Source organism: Alligator mississippiensis, chromosome 8 (assembly GCF_030867095.1).
Source record: "Alligator mississippiensis isolate rAllMis1 chromosome 8, rAllMis1, whole genome shotgun sequence".
Classification (NCBI taxonomy): domain Eukaryota; kingdom Metazoa; phylum Chordata; order Crocodylia; family Alligatoridae; genus Alligator; species Alligator mississippiensis.
Window position 1 is genome coordinate 5857996 of NC_081831.1, and position 18322 is coordinate 5876317.

Consider the following 18322-nt stretch of genomic DNA (forward strand, 5'->3'; position numbering starts at 1 on the left):
AGTAATGGGTGGTGTCACTGACTACTATCGAAGTATTTTTATAAGGGTGTCAACAATCAAGATATAGCAGAAGACTGATGACACCTTCCAGTTCATGCCGCCTCTCTGAATGTCATGTGTTCTTCAACCACAGAGACTGCATCCTTTTCTGAGGCATGGAAATAGCTATGCAATATCTATTTCAGCATTGTTTGCCACCCAAACCTGCTAGTGTCTCCAAGACAGTCACCTATTAACCAAATACGCTGCAGAAAACTGAGCACACAAAGAGAGAGCTAGCTCTTTCCTGGCTGACATCAGCCAGAGCATGAAAGTCTTGTAATCCAAGCACCCCTCCTGAACCGGCATCTCAATCACGTGAATGAAAAATACACCTTCATTTTCTTCTCAGCAGTTTCAGAATTCCACCCATATTTTTAACCTTCTTATAAGTCTCATTATTTCACAGTAGAAATATTTGCTTACTGATTAACTTTTAAAATATGGAACTGAGATTTTATTATGTAAATAGTAAATGCAGGTGCTTCTCTCCCTCTCTTTTCAACTGTACTTGGCACTGAAATAACAAAGTTGTTTTGTGTCTCCAGGCTCATTCGTCCCAGTCAAACAAAAGTGTGATACAGTGAAAAAGTTCACACCTACTTGATGATAGCTTCATGGGAGCGATAGTTCTCACACAGTAAGATCCTGCATGGAAACTCAGCAGGGTAGTGCTCATACAGCCGATCAAGTAATGAAACATGAAGGTTTCTCTCTCTGGCAAATTCACTGTAGACAAAAGGACTGAGCTGTAATAGACACACACATACAAAGAAAATTTAACTAAATGTGTTAACTTAGATTTTTGTGCTCCTAAAACAAAAAAATCAACATCAACAGAAAGATGGTCAAATAAACTGCTTAGTCTTTTAGTGTTGTTACAGCGATACTAAGAATGCATTTGGCTATAGCTTGAATTCAGAGCTATTTCAAATAACTCCAAAAAACCACATTTTTCTACTGCACAAAAGCCAGTTTGGTTGTACATGAATAATGGAACATTCTGTACTTATGTAAAGATGAAAGAGGATGAAACCGTGTTTACATGCTAGTGGGATAAGACTCTTGTGTTTAAGTTTCTCTGATACACTGCAGATACCAGTGACATCTCAAATAACACAAGAAGGTACATGCCCTCATTTTGCAATTCTATCACAATCTGGGGATTTCTTTATGTCTTACAAAAATTAAGGTGTTATGCCCATGTTAGACTTATTACACCCAATTACAGATCAGTAAATACAGAAATTAACAACAAGATAAAAACCATGTAGCAAGTAACTGGGAAAAATGGAAACAGAACCCAAATGCCCTGTTCACCAGTAAACTACTTTAACCATAAACCATGCCTATGCTGCTTCTGTGATGAGCAACGTCTGATGACTGTTTTCCTTCAACTCGAAGACAGTACGAGATAGTGGTCTGAACTTGAAACAAGTCGAACTCTTACCTTGGTTTCACCGACTCAAAAAAGCAGACCAGTTACCTCCCCTCTCCCTGCCTCCTTTTCTCCAGCTATAACAACTGGTGATAAAATTTACCTACCTGCCTCATTAAAACAAAGCAGTGCATAATTTCTAGACTTATCTAGCTCATAAGAAAGGAAGTATGATCCAGTGTTTGCAGCCTAGATTTAGACTTGGGTCCAGCGTGACTTTGGGGAAGTTACTTACTCTCTCAGTGTCTTAGATCTCACTACAAAATAGCTTTTCCCTACCTCCAAGAGGTTTTGTAAGATGTGTTCCAGATTGTGAGGCATTAGGATACTACAATAAGGAGGACCAGATAAGTTCATTAAACAGACAAACATAACGTAACATATATTTTCTGGTGGAAATATCATACTGTACAAACTAAGCTCAGCATTAGGAAGTCTTGACGCTCTTACTTGCATATGGTCTCCAGCCAAGACAATTCTTGTGTTTTTATTAGCTAATGCCAGAGGCATGATCGTCTCACACTCCATGGCCTGTGCAGCTTCATCCAACAGAATATGCGTGAAAAACCCTATAAAAGAAATACATCAACAAATAAATGATAATACAGGTATAATAAAATAAACAAATGATAACTACATGACAGGGTTTTATCTTAGGGTATATACCAAAAGAAAACAGACATACATTCCACATGGTTTAAAAAAAAGAAACAGCTAATAAAAATCAGAGAGAGTTGGGTAAAGCTTTTATTCTTACAGAAGAATAGATTTATTAGACAACTGTACTTAGACAAACTCATGAACTAAAGCTTCTTACAGACAATTCTAAAAGTATTTCGTATTTTAGGAGTCATCTGGAGGTTTTATTTAAGTATGGATAAAAACATTATTATACATTGAGAAATGTTTCTCACAGCTTTAAAATGCTGCATTAGAGAGCTATTTTAATACAACATCCAAGTTAAATTATGTGTAACAATATAATCATAATTATCTGAAATAATATATTTTACATAACACATTGGTACAGCTTGAATATGTATAGCTCTAGTCTTTACACAAAATAAAGAGACCACATTCAAAATTTGAAAGCTTGAAAATAAATATTTATGACAAATCTATCCATAAGGAGTTAATTTTAAAAATATCTTTAAATAGATTAAACATCCTCTAAATGTCAGATGATATTTATTTGTGGATCAAGGAAACTGATAGGCCTTAAGCAGCCTTTGCCCCAGTAAATTACTCTAAGACATTTCAACTCTAATTACAGTCTAGATGTACCAAATTAATCTCTTTTTTTCCCATGTAGTGGAACTAGTTGTTTGCAAAGCTAAACAATCTACAAAAAATGCAAAAAACCTATGTATGAGTTCTGAAATGTAATTATCTGATAATGATACAAAAATATATACTGCACGGGAAAAACTAGGTCTTATTGCTACCCCTACCCCTAGTCAGGAAGACATGAAGTACATTCTTAACATTAAGCACATGCTGAAGTGCTCTGAAGAGTCTTATCCTGAATGACCATGTTATAGATTCATAGATTCAGATTGTGAGGCCAGAAGGGACTTTGGAAGATCATCAGGTCCAGCCCCTGCACCAGGAATGAAAGACAAGTGGGGTCAGGCGACCCCAGCAAGGAGACTGTCCTGTCTCCTCCTGAAGATTTCCAGGGTATGTGGTTGCACCACCTCTGGAGGGAGCTTATTCCACAGTCTGGACACCCTGACTGCAAAGAAGTTCTTCCTAACGTTCAGCCTGAATCGATCTTCCAGGAGTTTGTGGCCATTACTCCTGGTTTTCCCCTCAGGTGCCCTGGGGAAGTTGCTCACCGAGCCCATGATGTGCTCCCCTAGTGTAGTGGTAAGCTGCTACCAGGTCCCCTCTCAGCCTTCTTTTCCTCAGGCTGAAGAGTCCCAGATCCCTCAGCCTTTCCTTGGATGGCTTGCCATGCCTCTGATCGTACAGGTGGCTCTTCTCTGGACTCTCTCAAGCTTTACCACGTCCTTGTTAAAGCGCGGTGCTCATTACTGGATGCAGTACCCCAGCTGCGGTTTCACCAGTGCTGAGTAAAGCAGAAGAATCACCTGCTTGGTTTTGCTGGAGATGCGTCGATTGAGGCATGCCAGAGTATTATTTGCTCTGCTGGCTACAGCATTGCACTGCCGGCTCATAGTCACTGTAGTCAATTATTACCCCTAGGAGGTTCCTTTTTGTGCTGCTGGTCAGTTCGGCGCCACCAAGCCTGTCGGTGTATTGGGGGTTGTTTGCCCCAGTTGGAGCGCTTTACATTTCTTAATGTTGAACTCTATCAGATTCCAATCTGCCCAACTTGCCAGCCTGTCTAGGTCCACCTGTATCTGTAGCCTGTCTTCAAGCGTGACCACGCTTCCCCATAACTTGGTGTCATCTGCGAACTTGGCTGGTGAGCTCTTCACCCCCACGTCCAAATCATTGATAAAGATGTTGAAAAGCACTGGACCAAGCACCGATCCCTAAGGGACACCAGTGGCCACTTCTTGCCAGGATGACACTAACCGTCAGAAAAGTTAGTAGTTGGAGAATTTCTACTGAAATGAGATCTAACAAGAGAATATTCAGAATTCTCCCTGAACAGCACTGCATCCCAAATATTCCAGCTTGTTTCCACTCAGTTCTGTGGTGCCTTTTTTAAATTACCTCCACTTTTAAAGAAATTAAATTCAGAACGAGTTCACAGTTAATCTAAAAGTCAATGGATTTTATTTTCAACACATGGCAGCTTTATAATATTCACCAATTACAAAAATTCACACTTCCCTATATTCCTCTGAATCTAAGAGAGAAAGCCAAAGAAAAAGTTGAAGTGTTTCTCATTTTGTGGGGAGAGGGGCAGAAGAAAGATCTAAGACACTGGCAAATATTACAGAAAACCATTTCTTAAAATATTTGAAGCTCAATAGTCTTTGAAATACTCTCACCAGGTTCAAGATCCAGTTGACAGAGATACTGTGAAGTGTTCAAAGTAACAACAACTACTCGTTGTTTAAGAATATCTTCTTTCTGTGGCATCTGAAAGGTGGAATGTGTGCTTGAAATCAAACAGTACTGATGCACAACTGGGTGGACAGTCTTTACCCAGCGATTTCTGAAATAAACCCTAGAAAAGAAGAGAGAGGGTTACTTTCTATGCAACCTGAACACAATGACAGTTTAACATTTCATAAGCTAAGATTCTATTTTCCTATTAAACAAAACCAATTATTTTGGAAGTAAAATGTTGCTACTGTGTAGTATAATAGGATTGAGCACTAATACCATAAATCCTGACATTAATATATATCCACAGCTCTTCGACTTAGGACAACAATGAATCATACAACAACTATAAGAGTATTGCGATTTATGAACAGTAAGCCCAGGTGTCAGGTACATATACCTGCGTGGTACAGATAATGTACTTCATCTAAGTTGTGTGACTGATGTTCTATTGCAAGAATTAATTTCAGCTCTGCAAAACTTTGACTGGTTTGACAGTCCTGTTTACCTTCTATTTTATTTAAAACTCAATTCACTAATACTTCAGGTGTTTTTCATATACTGAAATACTTATTTGTATCCAAATCCTGCAAAATGACAGAGGCTTAGGGCTTCAAAAAGTGCTTGGAAGGATATTGCCAAAATCCTTTTCTTTTACACTTCTGTACTATCTTTAACACCTGCTGGAGGCTTTGTAAGCTTGACAATCAAATACGAAACATTCATCATTTTATCATGAAGGGCCATAACGAAGATATACTATGGGCGCGTCTTCTCATCGTTATACTGCAACGTTGCTCTGGCACCATGCTTTACTGCTTCCTTTTGGAAGTACTAAAGCATACCATAGTACAGGCAGTTGCTGCGCCGTGTGCGTGGCGCATGAGTAGATTTTGCCACAGCGATCACGTGAGTCTGCATGTGATCACCAGCTACATTGCCGTAGTGGCACACTATACCTGGGGAACGCACTGCTACGGTCCTCCCAGAATACTTCAGTTCATTTTAAAAGGCCATACTACATCCTGATTCCAATGAGGAGTTCTGCTTAACAAAGGGCAGTATGATATGACCCAGTGTATGGAAAGATCAATGGGAAGGATGGGGGAAGGAGGAGAGAGACCCAGTACAGCATTCAAAAACAAGTAATCTAACTGATGAATGAGGAACTATGAGAAATTACACCAGCTAAGGAACTGGCCCAACGATGTCCAAGTGCTTGTCTATGTGGGTACCCTCAAATTAATCTGAATCAATGATAGATTATGAATTTTACATGGATTGGTTAAATTCAATTAAACATTACCTTAAACTCCCATTCAGAATTAAGACAACACTAATTCCAAATTACTTTAACTAACTTCCAAGGTAGGTTAAAACAGATTGAAATAAAACCAGATTAATTCTGAATGAGATGGTACACTAGGACTTTATGCAGCTGAATCAATCACTTTTAAAATTCAATTTGAATTAATACTTCTACGTACCATCATGTATACAGGTCCTAAATTAGTACATATATACTCAAAGCAGTATCTATGTACCTACATGCACAGGATTGGCAGATGTGAAAGCTTTGGACGCTCTACAAAGGTGCCCATGATTGAAAATCTTACATATCTACAGCTATGCTTCATGAAATGAGAGAGAAATCATTGTGAAGGTATTAATTCAGATTCTGAACATACAAGTAATAATGTCCCTCCTGGCCAGCAAGGACAGAATGAGATGCAATGAGATGCAAATGCACTGTAGTACTCCGACTGACTTTTAACCATATAAAAATAGAGTCAAACTTAGATTCAGTGTACAATGAAGTAATTTACTCCTGACTTACTTTAAAGCATAAAGCTTAAAAACCTTCTAATGTTGTAAATATGCAGTTATCACCAGAAATCAAACTGTTACTCTTTGAATTGATATTTGATGTTTTGCTATAATAATGCACAAGGAATACAGTTTCTCAACTAAATGAAAGGACTGAGAATGAAGATGCCTAGGTTCCTTTAACTTATGTATAACCCTGTAGCCTTACTCTATTAAATGGGAATAATATTTATGTACTCTCCTCATGGAAGTATTGTGAGGACTACTGAGTCCATTGTGAGTTTGTCTGCAAAGCTCTCGGAGATTCCTGGATGAGAGAAGTTATTAAAATGCACAATAATATACTTTCTAGACATTATTAAACTATGCACTGGTTTTTATTACTGTAAGTGCAACTTGCACATTGGCTGGCAGTGTTTCAAGGAGTATCATGGCTCGCTTACTCAGCTCTCTTATTACAATGCAAGATTTAAAAAAGTACTCTGCAGGATTATTCACACTAGATGTCAAACAGATAACTGATTTGGAAATTGTCATGATGTTAGACAATCCTAGTTTTGGTCATATTTAGAACAAATCAGCTTTTTTTCAGGCAATTTGGATTTGCAAAAAGCTGCTTTTGTAATTTCCGAATCAATTAATAGAGTATGGCCAGAAGGTTCCACTATGATTCTCTATGTTGACCTCCATAACAGAGACCACAGGCTATGATTTCACAGCAAAGTTGCACATCAATCCATCAAGTGGCTACACTGAAATAGAAAGCCTGTACACTCATACGTAACTCCTTTTTCTGAAGAAGGCACTGTCCATGTTACAGTACTGTTTCATATAAGTCTAAAAAGCAAAATGGATATGTCTGTAATTATACTGAAACCCACTTGTTTTTCTAAATGAGACATCTAATGTTTTGAGCAAATGTACTTGCTTCTTTAGAGAGCTACACTAACAAAAGGGACACAGAGGCTAGGGACAGAGATTCAAAAAGCCCGAGTCTGAACTGATGCAATCTTTGCAGGTTAATTTAACCTACCTAGGTTGAACCAGTTTGCAACTGTACAGACATTCCCTCTGGACTGAGGAAATGCAGGCATGTGCCTGCAGCGGATCAGGCTAAAAGCCAGGAGGTGCTACAGTAGCCCTCCCTTCCCCTTCACAATGCTGAGCTGAGGGGGGCATGGCCAGGCCCCAGCAGAACCTCTGATTAGGGAGGGGTTTAAACCACCACCCTGCCTGCACAGTCCCAGACTTTTCCCTGCTCACTGCTCAAGGGGCGGGAGTGTTGCTAGCCCCCAGCCAGCACTCTGAGGCAAAGGAGGTGTGCAGTGCATGCATCTATTGATGATACTAAGCATTTCAATCTCCCTGCTTGTTCATACTGTCTGCAAACCTGACAGACAAGGGAGCCAATAGGAGTTGGTAACACAGTATTTATCAGCCCATCAACAAAACAAAAACCTCTCTCATCATTTCAAGCTCTTCTTAGATAGCTTTTTCCAAGGAAGGAAAGGAGGGACATTACCAGCTGACCTGCTGATTGGCTCCCAAAAGCTCTAAGCAGACACTGTTCTGTCTGCCTGTCCCAGTGAAAATGGAGACATACACACACGCAGACACTTCTCAGCATTAGCTAACATACTGCATACCTAGGGTCCGTGGGGGGCTGTGCTGTGGGAGTTGGTGGGGGGGTGTGGAATCCCTTTCTGAGCAGCAAGCGAGGGTAGGGCAGGGGGAAGCAAGGCAGACCCTCCTGTGCCTGGCTAGAGCTCTGGCTAGGGAGCAGAGGGGCAGGGCCAGCTCTGCACTCTGGAGCAGACAGCCCTGCCCAGGGCTGCAAAGCATCTGGGATGCTGGGGGACTCTGGCTTAACTTAAACCAGGAAGGGGTCTGGGACAGACATTGCATAAACAAGTTTGACCCAAATCAGTTACGCCTGATAATACATTCCACCAGGTTTATCTTAAACCAGTTTCAGCCATTTTGAAACTGGTTTATGTGCACTAAACTTATGTTCTGTTACAGATTTAAACCAGTTTCTGATCGCTTGAACCGGTTTATGTGTAATGTCTGTCCCTAGCCAGAATGGATAGAAGCCTCTTCATTCCCTTAAATAGTTACAACAGAAGAGAATGTGTCCCAATGGATCTATCCAATGTTAATTTGATTGTTTTCTTCAGTTTCTCCATGTTTTAGTACCATTGCTGACCTCCTGTTAAAGCTGTTTAACCTGAGCCAACACTCTAAGCTGTAAAGTAATAAACTTCCATTGGCAATTAAGACACTAGATCATTTTATGTTCACATGCTGATCTGGGAGTGCTCCTGAGCTAGTTAAGGTAAAATTGTCCAAAGTATCTAAGTGAATGAGCTAGTAATGGGGGGTTCCAAGCCTCAAGCAGAAAACACCCAGGAGAAGTCAAAGAACCTCATTCAACTCAGACACGTCTCACCTTCTTCGACTCTTTCTCTCAAGAAAATGTAAGTGAGAACACAGTTTTAGTCAAATGAGGTCCCTCTGCCTTCAGAATCAGGGAACACTAACAACCCTCTCCTAATTCTTGGTAAGGAAGTCAGGACTCTTCTCCCTCCCCATCCCTCAGGTCATGCTTTAAAGAGCTCTCTGTAGAAGGACTCCTGTTCTCTTTCCCCAGACTTTGAGTAGCAGGAGGGTTTTCCTCATCTGAAATCCCACAGGCAAAGAACATGGGAAAGTTTAAAACGAGGAGTAAAGTAACAGACTCATCTCAAACCTCTGCTAAAATTAAAAATCTAAGCAATCCTAGAGAAAAATTTAAAAAGCATTTTCATTTTCTTCCCTTTCATTTCTTCAAAACCCTCCTCCAGAGAAAAGGGTGAATTATCAGAATCTGTGCAAGAAAGCTCATAGCAGAAAAAAGTCTTTCCCCTGGAAAAGTCTGAAGCTCTGAGAAAGAAAATACTAAAACCATACAGTAAGGTAAGTGTACTACGGAAAAGGAAAAAGCACCCACGTGAAGTAACTGCCCTTGAAAGGCAAATTAGCATCATAGTTTCCTTTTTAGTCCTCTTTTAAGGATTAGATATGGTCTAAATAGGACTTCTGAGGGAAAGGCAAGTAGCTGAAGCAACACACAGCTGTCTTGTAAAATCCATCTTGTAAAAATCGAGGACTGTCATGTCAAAAATGTCATGTTCTGTGTTCCAAAAGGTAATAGTCAGACAGTTTCTGTGGCTACAGATATGGTTATTCCCGCTGAGGACAATTTTCTCCCCCTAAAAAGGATCCAATTTAAGAAAGTGTAAACTGAAAAACAGACTGAGCAGCTGACTGCTATTCTGCAAACAGCCCTGTCACAGTTTGCTCCACATAGCCACAATGACATGGTAAAATGACTTCAAGGCCATTAGTACCATTAAGCACAAAGTTGTTCCTCTTTGATGAAAAGATATCAGGGTGGATAAAAATCAATGTTGGGTTTTTTTTAATAGAAAAAAATTGGATTTGTTTATGTAAATCAGATTTTTTTTATTTAATCTTTTTTAGATGCTTTTTTAAAAAATAATAAACCTATATAAAGATAGTTTTAATGTAAGATATGTTAAAGCTCAAAGACATCTTCACAGAATACGGATTATAACTTCTAATTATATACTATTTGAGACAATATATTCATGTAATCTTTTTAGAAAAGTTTTATAAATAGGTCACAACAACAGGCCATGGACTATATTAGGGGCCCAATCTTATGGGGTTTGCAGAGGCTCCCCTATAGTAGTGTTTCCCAACCCATGGGTTGCAACCCAAAAGTGGGTCAGAAGAATATTTCAAAGGGTCGCGAGTGGGAGAAGGGGTAGGGAGGGAGCTGCGTGGCTGGGCTGGCGACACCAGGGCTGGTGCCCATGCTGGCGGGCACAGGGCAGCCGGGAGATGCTGCTCGGGGGGCGGGAGGGGCCATGACCAGGCTGCCTGGTGCAGCGCAGGAGCCCCAGCCCAGGATAGGTGTGCCATGGGTCTCCCCCTCCCCTGTGCAGGGCCAAACTCGTTCCGCTGCCACCCGCACGAGCCAGAGCTGCCGCAGCCACCGCGCTTTGGCCCAAGCAGGTTGGGAGCAGCTGGGGGCCCGCTTCAGCAGAGCTGGGGGCTGCAGGTTGCAAATAAGGGGCCCCAGCATGGCCCAGGGAGGCAGGGGTCTGTGGGCTGGGCACCAGCAGGGCCAGGGGGGTGTAGGTTGGGTCAAGCCATTAATCTTGGCAAATTGGTTCCGGTACGAAAAAGATTAAGAACCACTGCTCCATAAATTAGTAAAGATTAAAGAAAACCACTCTCTCCAATGGGACTCACTGCTTAGTCTAGAAGATCCCAGTAAGCATCTCTGTGATGCTTAGTTTCAGTTCTCAAACTGTAGATTTGTGTCTCCAGAGAGAACATCCTTGATAACAGCAGTATATGGAGATGAGAGATTAACAGACATGATTACCCCCCCTTCAGCCCTCTTGTCTCTCTGCAAGTCTGTGTACACAGAGTCCAGCCCTTACCTCTCTCTAAAAGTGCAAAGTTTCAAGAAGTTAAATGAATGGAGGATATCAAACAACAAGAATGCACTTTTTGTAGAAAACAATGATTAGATCGAGGCTTCCTGACCTGGGATTTAAATAATAATTTAAATCGGTTTGATTCACCCTGAAAGATACTGCTTTGTTTTACCTTTTCAGCCAATGGTTCCATGAATAACCTATGTTCTCCTACCAAGCCATAGTTTCCAGGTCTCTGACTTAGAGTTATACTCCCCTGTAACTGTGGAATATTGATAACTATTTTATGGTATTCAAGATTCACTAATTTAATGCTATGCGAACAAAACCTTGGAAAAGGGTTGCACTGGATAATCCTGGCAGTACAAAAACTGGATCCAAATAAGACCAGAAAAAGGTTATACATGTAAACACGTTGCTTGAAGGTGTCTTTTTGATCCTAGCTTCAACAGAAACATGATGCCAAGGATTGTAATGACAGTACTGGAACCACGGCAGTAGGGGAAGATCTGAGTTCAGGTTCTTCCCACAGGTGAGACCATCACACTATTCTGAGACTGGGGTTTGGGCTGCACAAACCCTGTTTCTTTCTGTGGCCCTTACAATAAGTCCAAATTATTTCAGAAGCTGGTTACAGACTTCATCTCTTCAGGAATGACAAGTAACCAGAAATATCTGCATATATATTACCAGCCTTTACAAATAAGCCAGAACTTACCAAGCAACTGGAATGTAAGGAGGGACCTCAGAGCCCTGTTGGGAAAAGCTTGCCTGCTTCTCCGTGGCTAGGGACAGAAGTTGCACATAAACCGGTTTAAGTGATCAGAAACTGGTTTATACCTGTAACCGAACATAAGTTCAGTGCACATAAACCAGTTTCAAAATGGCTATGCCCACCCCGCTCCTGCCGGCCCGCAGTGCAGCCACGTGCTGAGAAGAGGCTTGCACTCATGAGAAGCCATCACAGGGGCTGCTGCCCTGAGAGGGTCGCTCCCCACTCGCCGCTCCAGTGGCAGGGGTGGGAACGTGTCCAGAGGCCAGCTGGAATGGCCCCTTTCGGCAAAGGGGAAAGGAAGGGGGGTTATTTCCCCCCTCTCTCTGGCATCTGATGGAGGGGACACAAGGGAGCTTATTCGGCCTCTGGCCCTGGGGAGGGAGCAATCGGCCGAGATGGCAGTCGGGGCTGGCAGACCCCAGCTGCAGTCCCCCAGGGGCGAAGGGGGGAAAAACCCTCTCCCTTCCCCCTTTGCCTCACGGAGCCATGCCAGCTGACATCTGGCCAAGCCCCCACCCCTGCATCAGTGAGAGTGGGGTGCCAGGTGGACCCCAGCTCAGGACCGGGCCAGTGGGACAGGGAGGGGGGGAATTTAATCCCCTGCCTGGCCCGTTCACTTGAGGGTACTGCCGGGGCTGGCCTCACCCCCACAGCACAGCTTCCCACCAGCTGAGGGTTTGCTCTAGCGCCCCCTGGCTTCGGGCCTGAGCCACTGCAGGCACATGCTTGCATTTCCTGAGTTAAAAGTGAATGTCTGTTCATTTGCAAATTGGTTCAATCTAGGCAGGTTAGAGTAACCTGCAAAGATTGAACAGATTCAGGCTCCGGCTTTTTGAATGTCTGTCCCTAGCCCAGGAGCCCCTGTGTTCTCTGTGGCTTCCCCTGGATAACGACTTAAACCTAGTCTGTTCACACTTCACTCCTTTACCCCCCGCTGCTGCTCTGCTGTGACCCACAGTCACTGCCTTCCCTGAAGTCCTGTTAAGCAGTAACATTCAATCCTTGGGCCTTCCTTTGTCCCCCTCAAAGCACATTTCTTTGCACTGACCCTGTAACAGCTTTCTACCAACTCAGGCAGCTGTGTGCCCTTTAGCCACATTTCATTCCTCTCAACCTAGAGAAATTGATCTGTTAACACCCCCTGGGTAGCAGTACATTGGGAGATGAGCTGAGTCATGCCTATTGTTCAGAAAATTACTTCAAAAAAGCCTTGTATTTTCTACGGTACTACTGAACAGCATTCCCTCTCACCTATGATCTCTTTCCATCACAATGAAGGAACTTCACGTCATACTCGCCTACCAGGATAACAGCCTCTCTCTGTCTCCATATCACACCTAGTTCTACTTGCTATGCACTAAATATTTCTTTAAATGGATAATGCATTGTGCCCTGAAGTATGCTTTGATGGTAAAAGTGATATGCTATGATTATTACACCATTCACCTTATACTGAATACTACATTCAGACCTGAAAAAGAATGCATTACATTCAAAAGCCTAAGTCAATCCCAACTATGCACTGGGTCAAATGAAACATTACCCACAGAAATCCTTGCCTCGCACATAGTTCCTGGACCATCATGGCTACATCTATTCAATACACAGACATTGCCATTACCAATTGAAATTTCTGATTTATCTACTTTTAACTTTCAGAAAAAAAGTTTTCTTTTTTCAATTAAAATTTTCCTTGCTTAGGAAAAAGATTTTTTTTTGAGAGTTAGTGAAGGAAAACGGTTCACCTACAACTGAGTGACACAGAGCTAAACAGAAGAGACAATTTCTGCTGTAAATTTAGGTTTTCCTAGGCACATTTCAAAAAGGGAAGAAAGTGTCAACTGAAAACTTTCCAGGTGGATAGATCTGAAGACTCTACTCCAGGCACTTTGCAAATAAAGGAAAATACTAAAAAAAAAAAAATAGTTTTATCAGCTCTAATCATTTGAACAACAACAAAAAATTCTATTCAATTTAGAACTGCTTGAAACTTATTAAATTATTGTAAAAATTATGCATTTAAATTATAATGTATATCATATGGTTAAATTATAACAGATATATCATACAGCTGTTAGTTCCAAAGAACCTGATTTGCAACCCAACTTCATAATTGGTTTAAATTTTTGGTCCTTTAACTGTACAGGAAATACCAAAAAGAATATGGAAATGACTGCCCTAATTCTTTCTTCCTTCCATTTAAAAAATAGGGAATAAAATACAGATATGGGTAAAATTCAAGCTGTAGTTCTTGAAACTCAAACTTTAAGAAATACATAAGTGAGGATTGTAGAGTTATCTTCACTCATGTACCCAGCATATACACAATGCTCTGCACTATTGGTTACTGTTTAAAGGGTATGTTATGTACAAAGAGCTTTTGTAAAATGGACATTTAGTTCCAAATGATTCAGGCTACATCTTTATAGCAGATGTAACTGGAGTTATTAATGCATGCACTATCTTTTCTTGAGTCTGTCTACCCTGAATGAGAGTGGTTAAGCCGCAAAATAAGACCCAACTTGCAAATAGTGATTGATCAGCAGCCAACAAGTTGTGCTCACTTGACAGTTAGTCCATATTCTCTGACAGGCCAGCCAATTCAAGTGAAAAGTACCAAGTTAAAGCTCTTTGTGTAGGAGGACTCAAGTTATAACTCCAGTTAACTATGCAGTGAGGTTGAATGGATGTATTGTAAAGATAATCCTATATGTTATTAGAACAATAACATTCCTGATTCCTATATGTTATTACAACAAATTTTGTAGTGCTGTTTGCACTGAAACAGTATTTCAATGTTTAAGGCAAAAGCCAATGAGTCTACAGCTGGGTAGGGACCCAGCCTGTATAATAGTTCCCAAAACAGGACCGGATCCTAATGCTGAAAATGTGATGTTATGTTAATAGATAAGTGTAATGTAAGCTTTAGTTTAATTGCATTCACTATTAACTAAATCTGGAATTGCATAACGGTCTATATATTACTCAGTTTAACATCCATTTAACATGCAGAGCCAAAAGGACCTCTAGGGAACAGAGAATGTTAATGAGTGCTGTGCGTTGTCTAGTATGACTTTTTGTTTCAGCTTGCTAATGTTCTCCATATTGCTCATAACCAATTATGTGAATGATCTGTTCTGTAACACAATTTATGTTTGTTTTAATTCACATTCTGGTGAACTGCTCTGAATCATTCATTTTAATAAACTGTATATCTCCTGAAATCAGCTAGCTCTATAATATATATTAAAGGTAGCTACAGACACACACAGTGATGTTATACTTAAGTTTATTTGGCATCAAATTTGAAAGACTTCAAGTGGATCTGATTTTAGTGTCAAGCACAGATCCACAAACCCAGCAATATAATATATAGGTCTCCAAAACAAATAAGATCAACCCACCTTAGCTCAAAACATTAATATTACAAACAAATATAGGACAGAGCTAAATTCAAGATATGCAGAAAAAACAGTGTATTTTTCAAAAAGCCCTGGACCTAAGGACCCAAGTACCAAAATGCATCTCAACTATTTCAGGCCTGATCACAAAGATTTACTACTGAGTAGGACTCCTCCAGGCATGACAGGGATCCATGCTAGCAGAACACACTTCCGGAGCCTTGGTCCCTTATTTGTATCTGACTCCCTGTAACTTTTGCTTTGTTTTGTTTTTGTGGCAAAACACTTATACACATTGTTAATTTTTGAGGCTGACCCAATGTCAACTGTACTCAACGATAAGACTCCCGCCAGCTCTCTTGGGCAGAGGATCACGTTTGTAACACAAATGAGTAATCCCAGCAAACCCAATGGGATTTACTGCATGTACGAATTTCTACTTGAGCATAGTGTTTGTAGGAGCTTTGGCTTTAGGCTTCAAAGGGGTTTTACACAGGAAAACACTAGGATAGAACAGCTTCCAGAGACTGCAAACTCTTCAGAGCACTCTCTGCTTAGTGTTCATTCTGCCTGGGATTTTCAAAAGCATGTAAGAGGGTTAATAAAGCACCCAAATCTGACTGCATTTCAAAAGTGCCAGACTCAGTGCCTAACACAACTGGGTTCTGAACCTGTCTGGGCCTTAGTACACTAGTATAATTATAACGGTTTAATGTCATTATTTAATTATTTATAGTAGCATATAATATTTCTGCAGTTCTTATAGTATTGGTAATATTTAATAATAATGATACTGACAGCAATAATAGTAATAGTAGTAGCAGTAACAACAACAACAGTAATAGTAACAGAAATGGTCATACCAATACCGTGCGCCACAAGAACTTTATTTGCATTCCACTGTGATGGCCTATACCTTTGTCTTCATGTAGCAAGACTAATAAAACTAATCTCAAAAGTGTATTGAGAAAAACTGTTTACAAGGCTATATTATTGTGTATATCCCACTAACTTCTGCATTGAAAGCACTCTAAATAAAGCACTCTAAATAAATAAATACATATTTTTTGGAGGATGGATTTTAGTGTAATGCACCAGGTAGTCAATCAAAAATTAAAAAGCGCTAAAGCATCAATCTCTTCTACTGTACCACTAATGCAGCAACTTATTTCATCATGGCCACATCTAAACCACAAAATGTATGTACACAAAAAAGTGTACATAATTGTCACTGCTTAGACAATATTAAATAATTTAGTGTTATTTTCTTGAAAATAAAATATTGTCATCCCCACTAATCCATAGAACGATTTTTAGTGAGGGCGATATTTAGCCAATTAATCACTTGTAGAGTAAATAACTCAAAGGACTCTGAACTCTGTTCAGTCATCTACAAGCACATCAGTCACTAAGTACTATATCCTGCCTTGCCATTTAACTGATTCTGCTCCACTTGATGGTTTCTCAGAAAACAGAAAAAGGCTCATGAGACTACGCTTCACCACAATTGTGATTTCAACTTGATTTTTTTCCTGACACAGAATACAAAGGATGAAGTCTTCTTTAGTCTCAGAGTGCTTACAAAAAAGAGAAAGGAAGTCACTTCTGATGCAGCAATTATTTTAATAACCTACAATATCTCCGGTGATACGACATCTGGACATATTAAAGGTAGAAAGCAAATGTCAATGTATAGATCAAAGCATTTTAAAAATGATTACAGCAAACAAGCAGGTGGCCAAAAATATGTCTTGTATCATGATAAAGGATATCAATGAACTCAGGGTCTGACAGACCCTGAATCGAATAAATAAAAGCAGCAAGTTCTATAGTGAGAAACCCACCAATAAATCTTCAACTGTGCATGTCAGGAGCTATGAGGAAAGCACCTTGGCTGAACAAAGCAATCACTGCGGTGTCTGCCGACGGGAGGTCTCTAACTATGTTCTAAACCAGAGATGACTTAATAGATGATGAAACCCTTTTTGATCTACACTGAGATCAGGTTGGAAGCAGATTAAATGAACAAGGCAGAGATTTAAATATGCTCATGTTGATCTGCTCCAGGTGGCAGCGGCAGTCCCTCAGAGTCGAGGATGACATCCGTCGGCCTTGATGGGTCCTCAGGTAACTGTGGAGCCCAATTCTGGATACACACATTCTTCGGCAACGGGGGCATGTTGTTGCACAGGGGAGTGGGATTCGTACCCCGGGGTTGATCTCCTTCTCCTTCCTCTGCCACCGCTGTTCTGCCTCAGTATCGAGTCACTGGGCCTCCAAGTGGTACATGCCTTGGTGGACCAGGTGGTGCCACACCAAATGGTCAGCAGCTTGCTCCTCCCAGCCATTGGTGTTGATTCCTCTGTGCTTGAGGGCAACCTTGAGTGTGTCTTTGTACTGTTTCCTTTGGCCACCCTTTGAGCATTGCCCAACAGAGAGCTGGGAAAAGAGAATCTGGAGAGGGAGGTGGTTCTTGGACATCCGGACACAATGGCCCATCCATCGGAGTTGATTTCTCAAGAGCAAGGCTTCGATGCTGGTGGATGCAGCTTCATGGAGGACATTCACGCTGGTCCGGTGGTCCTCCCATTTGATCCCCAGGATTCGACGCAAGCACCACTGGTGAAATTTCTCAAGGGTCTTAACGTGGCATTGGTAGACGGTCCAGGTTTCACTGCAGTAGAGGAGGGTGGTCAGCACAACAGCCTGGTAAACCAGGATCTTCATCGACTTCTGAAGGTCTCTATTTTCGAAGATGCATTGTCGCAGCTTCAAGGTGGCGGCACTGGCGCAGGTGACCTGGTGCTGAACTTCTTCATCGATGGTAGCCCGTTGAGAGCGGTGGCTGCCAAGATACAGAAAGGGCTCCACGTACTCCAGAGCCTCCCCATCTATACAGATAGCACGAGGGATGTTCAGCTGGCCTGGGGAGGGTTGGTGGAGAACCTTTGCCGTGGCGACGTTCAAGGACAGGCCAAGGATAGTAGGCAGGTGGGGAGTTATATTCTGTACAAGCTAGAGCATTTGAGTTATCTTCAAGAGCTGAGCTCAGTGCAGCAGTCTAACCTGGAAGTGAAACAGTGACTTAACTTGACTGTGGTCAAGTCCCTGACAGCAAGAAAAGGCAAAATGGTAATGAGCCATGGGCGACTGGTGCCTCCTGAGTCAGAGGGGGCATGTGCCCCCCCAGTGGCCAGTCAGTGACCGGGGGGATCCCGCCACGGCCAAACTCACCAACCTGGAAGTGCAAGCAGTGCTCCCAGAAGTGCCAGCAGTGCTTCTCCTGGCGTCCCCCACTCTCCGGCCA

At 41.4% G+C, this 18322-nt stretch overlaps 1 protein-coding gene across 2 annotated transcripts in view; it reads right to left on the minus strand.

Annotated features, from left to right (window-relative positions):
* HELZ (helicase with zinc finger) overlaps positions 1–18322 on the minus strand; it is a 166017-nt gene that overhangs the window by 74217 nt on the left and 73478 nt on the right. For both annotated transcript variants that reach the window (XM_019494326.2, XM_019494325.2), the window contains exons 16-18: positions 4444–4622; positions 1928–2046; positions 643–788 (exon numbers count right to left, since the gene is read on the minus strand). In XM_019494326.2, coding sequence (XP_019349871.1) covers positions 643–788; positions 1928–2046; positions 4444–4622 — 444 coding nt within the window. The remainder of the gene's footprint in view (positions 1–642; positions 789–1927; positions 2047–4443; positions 4623–18322) is intronic.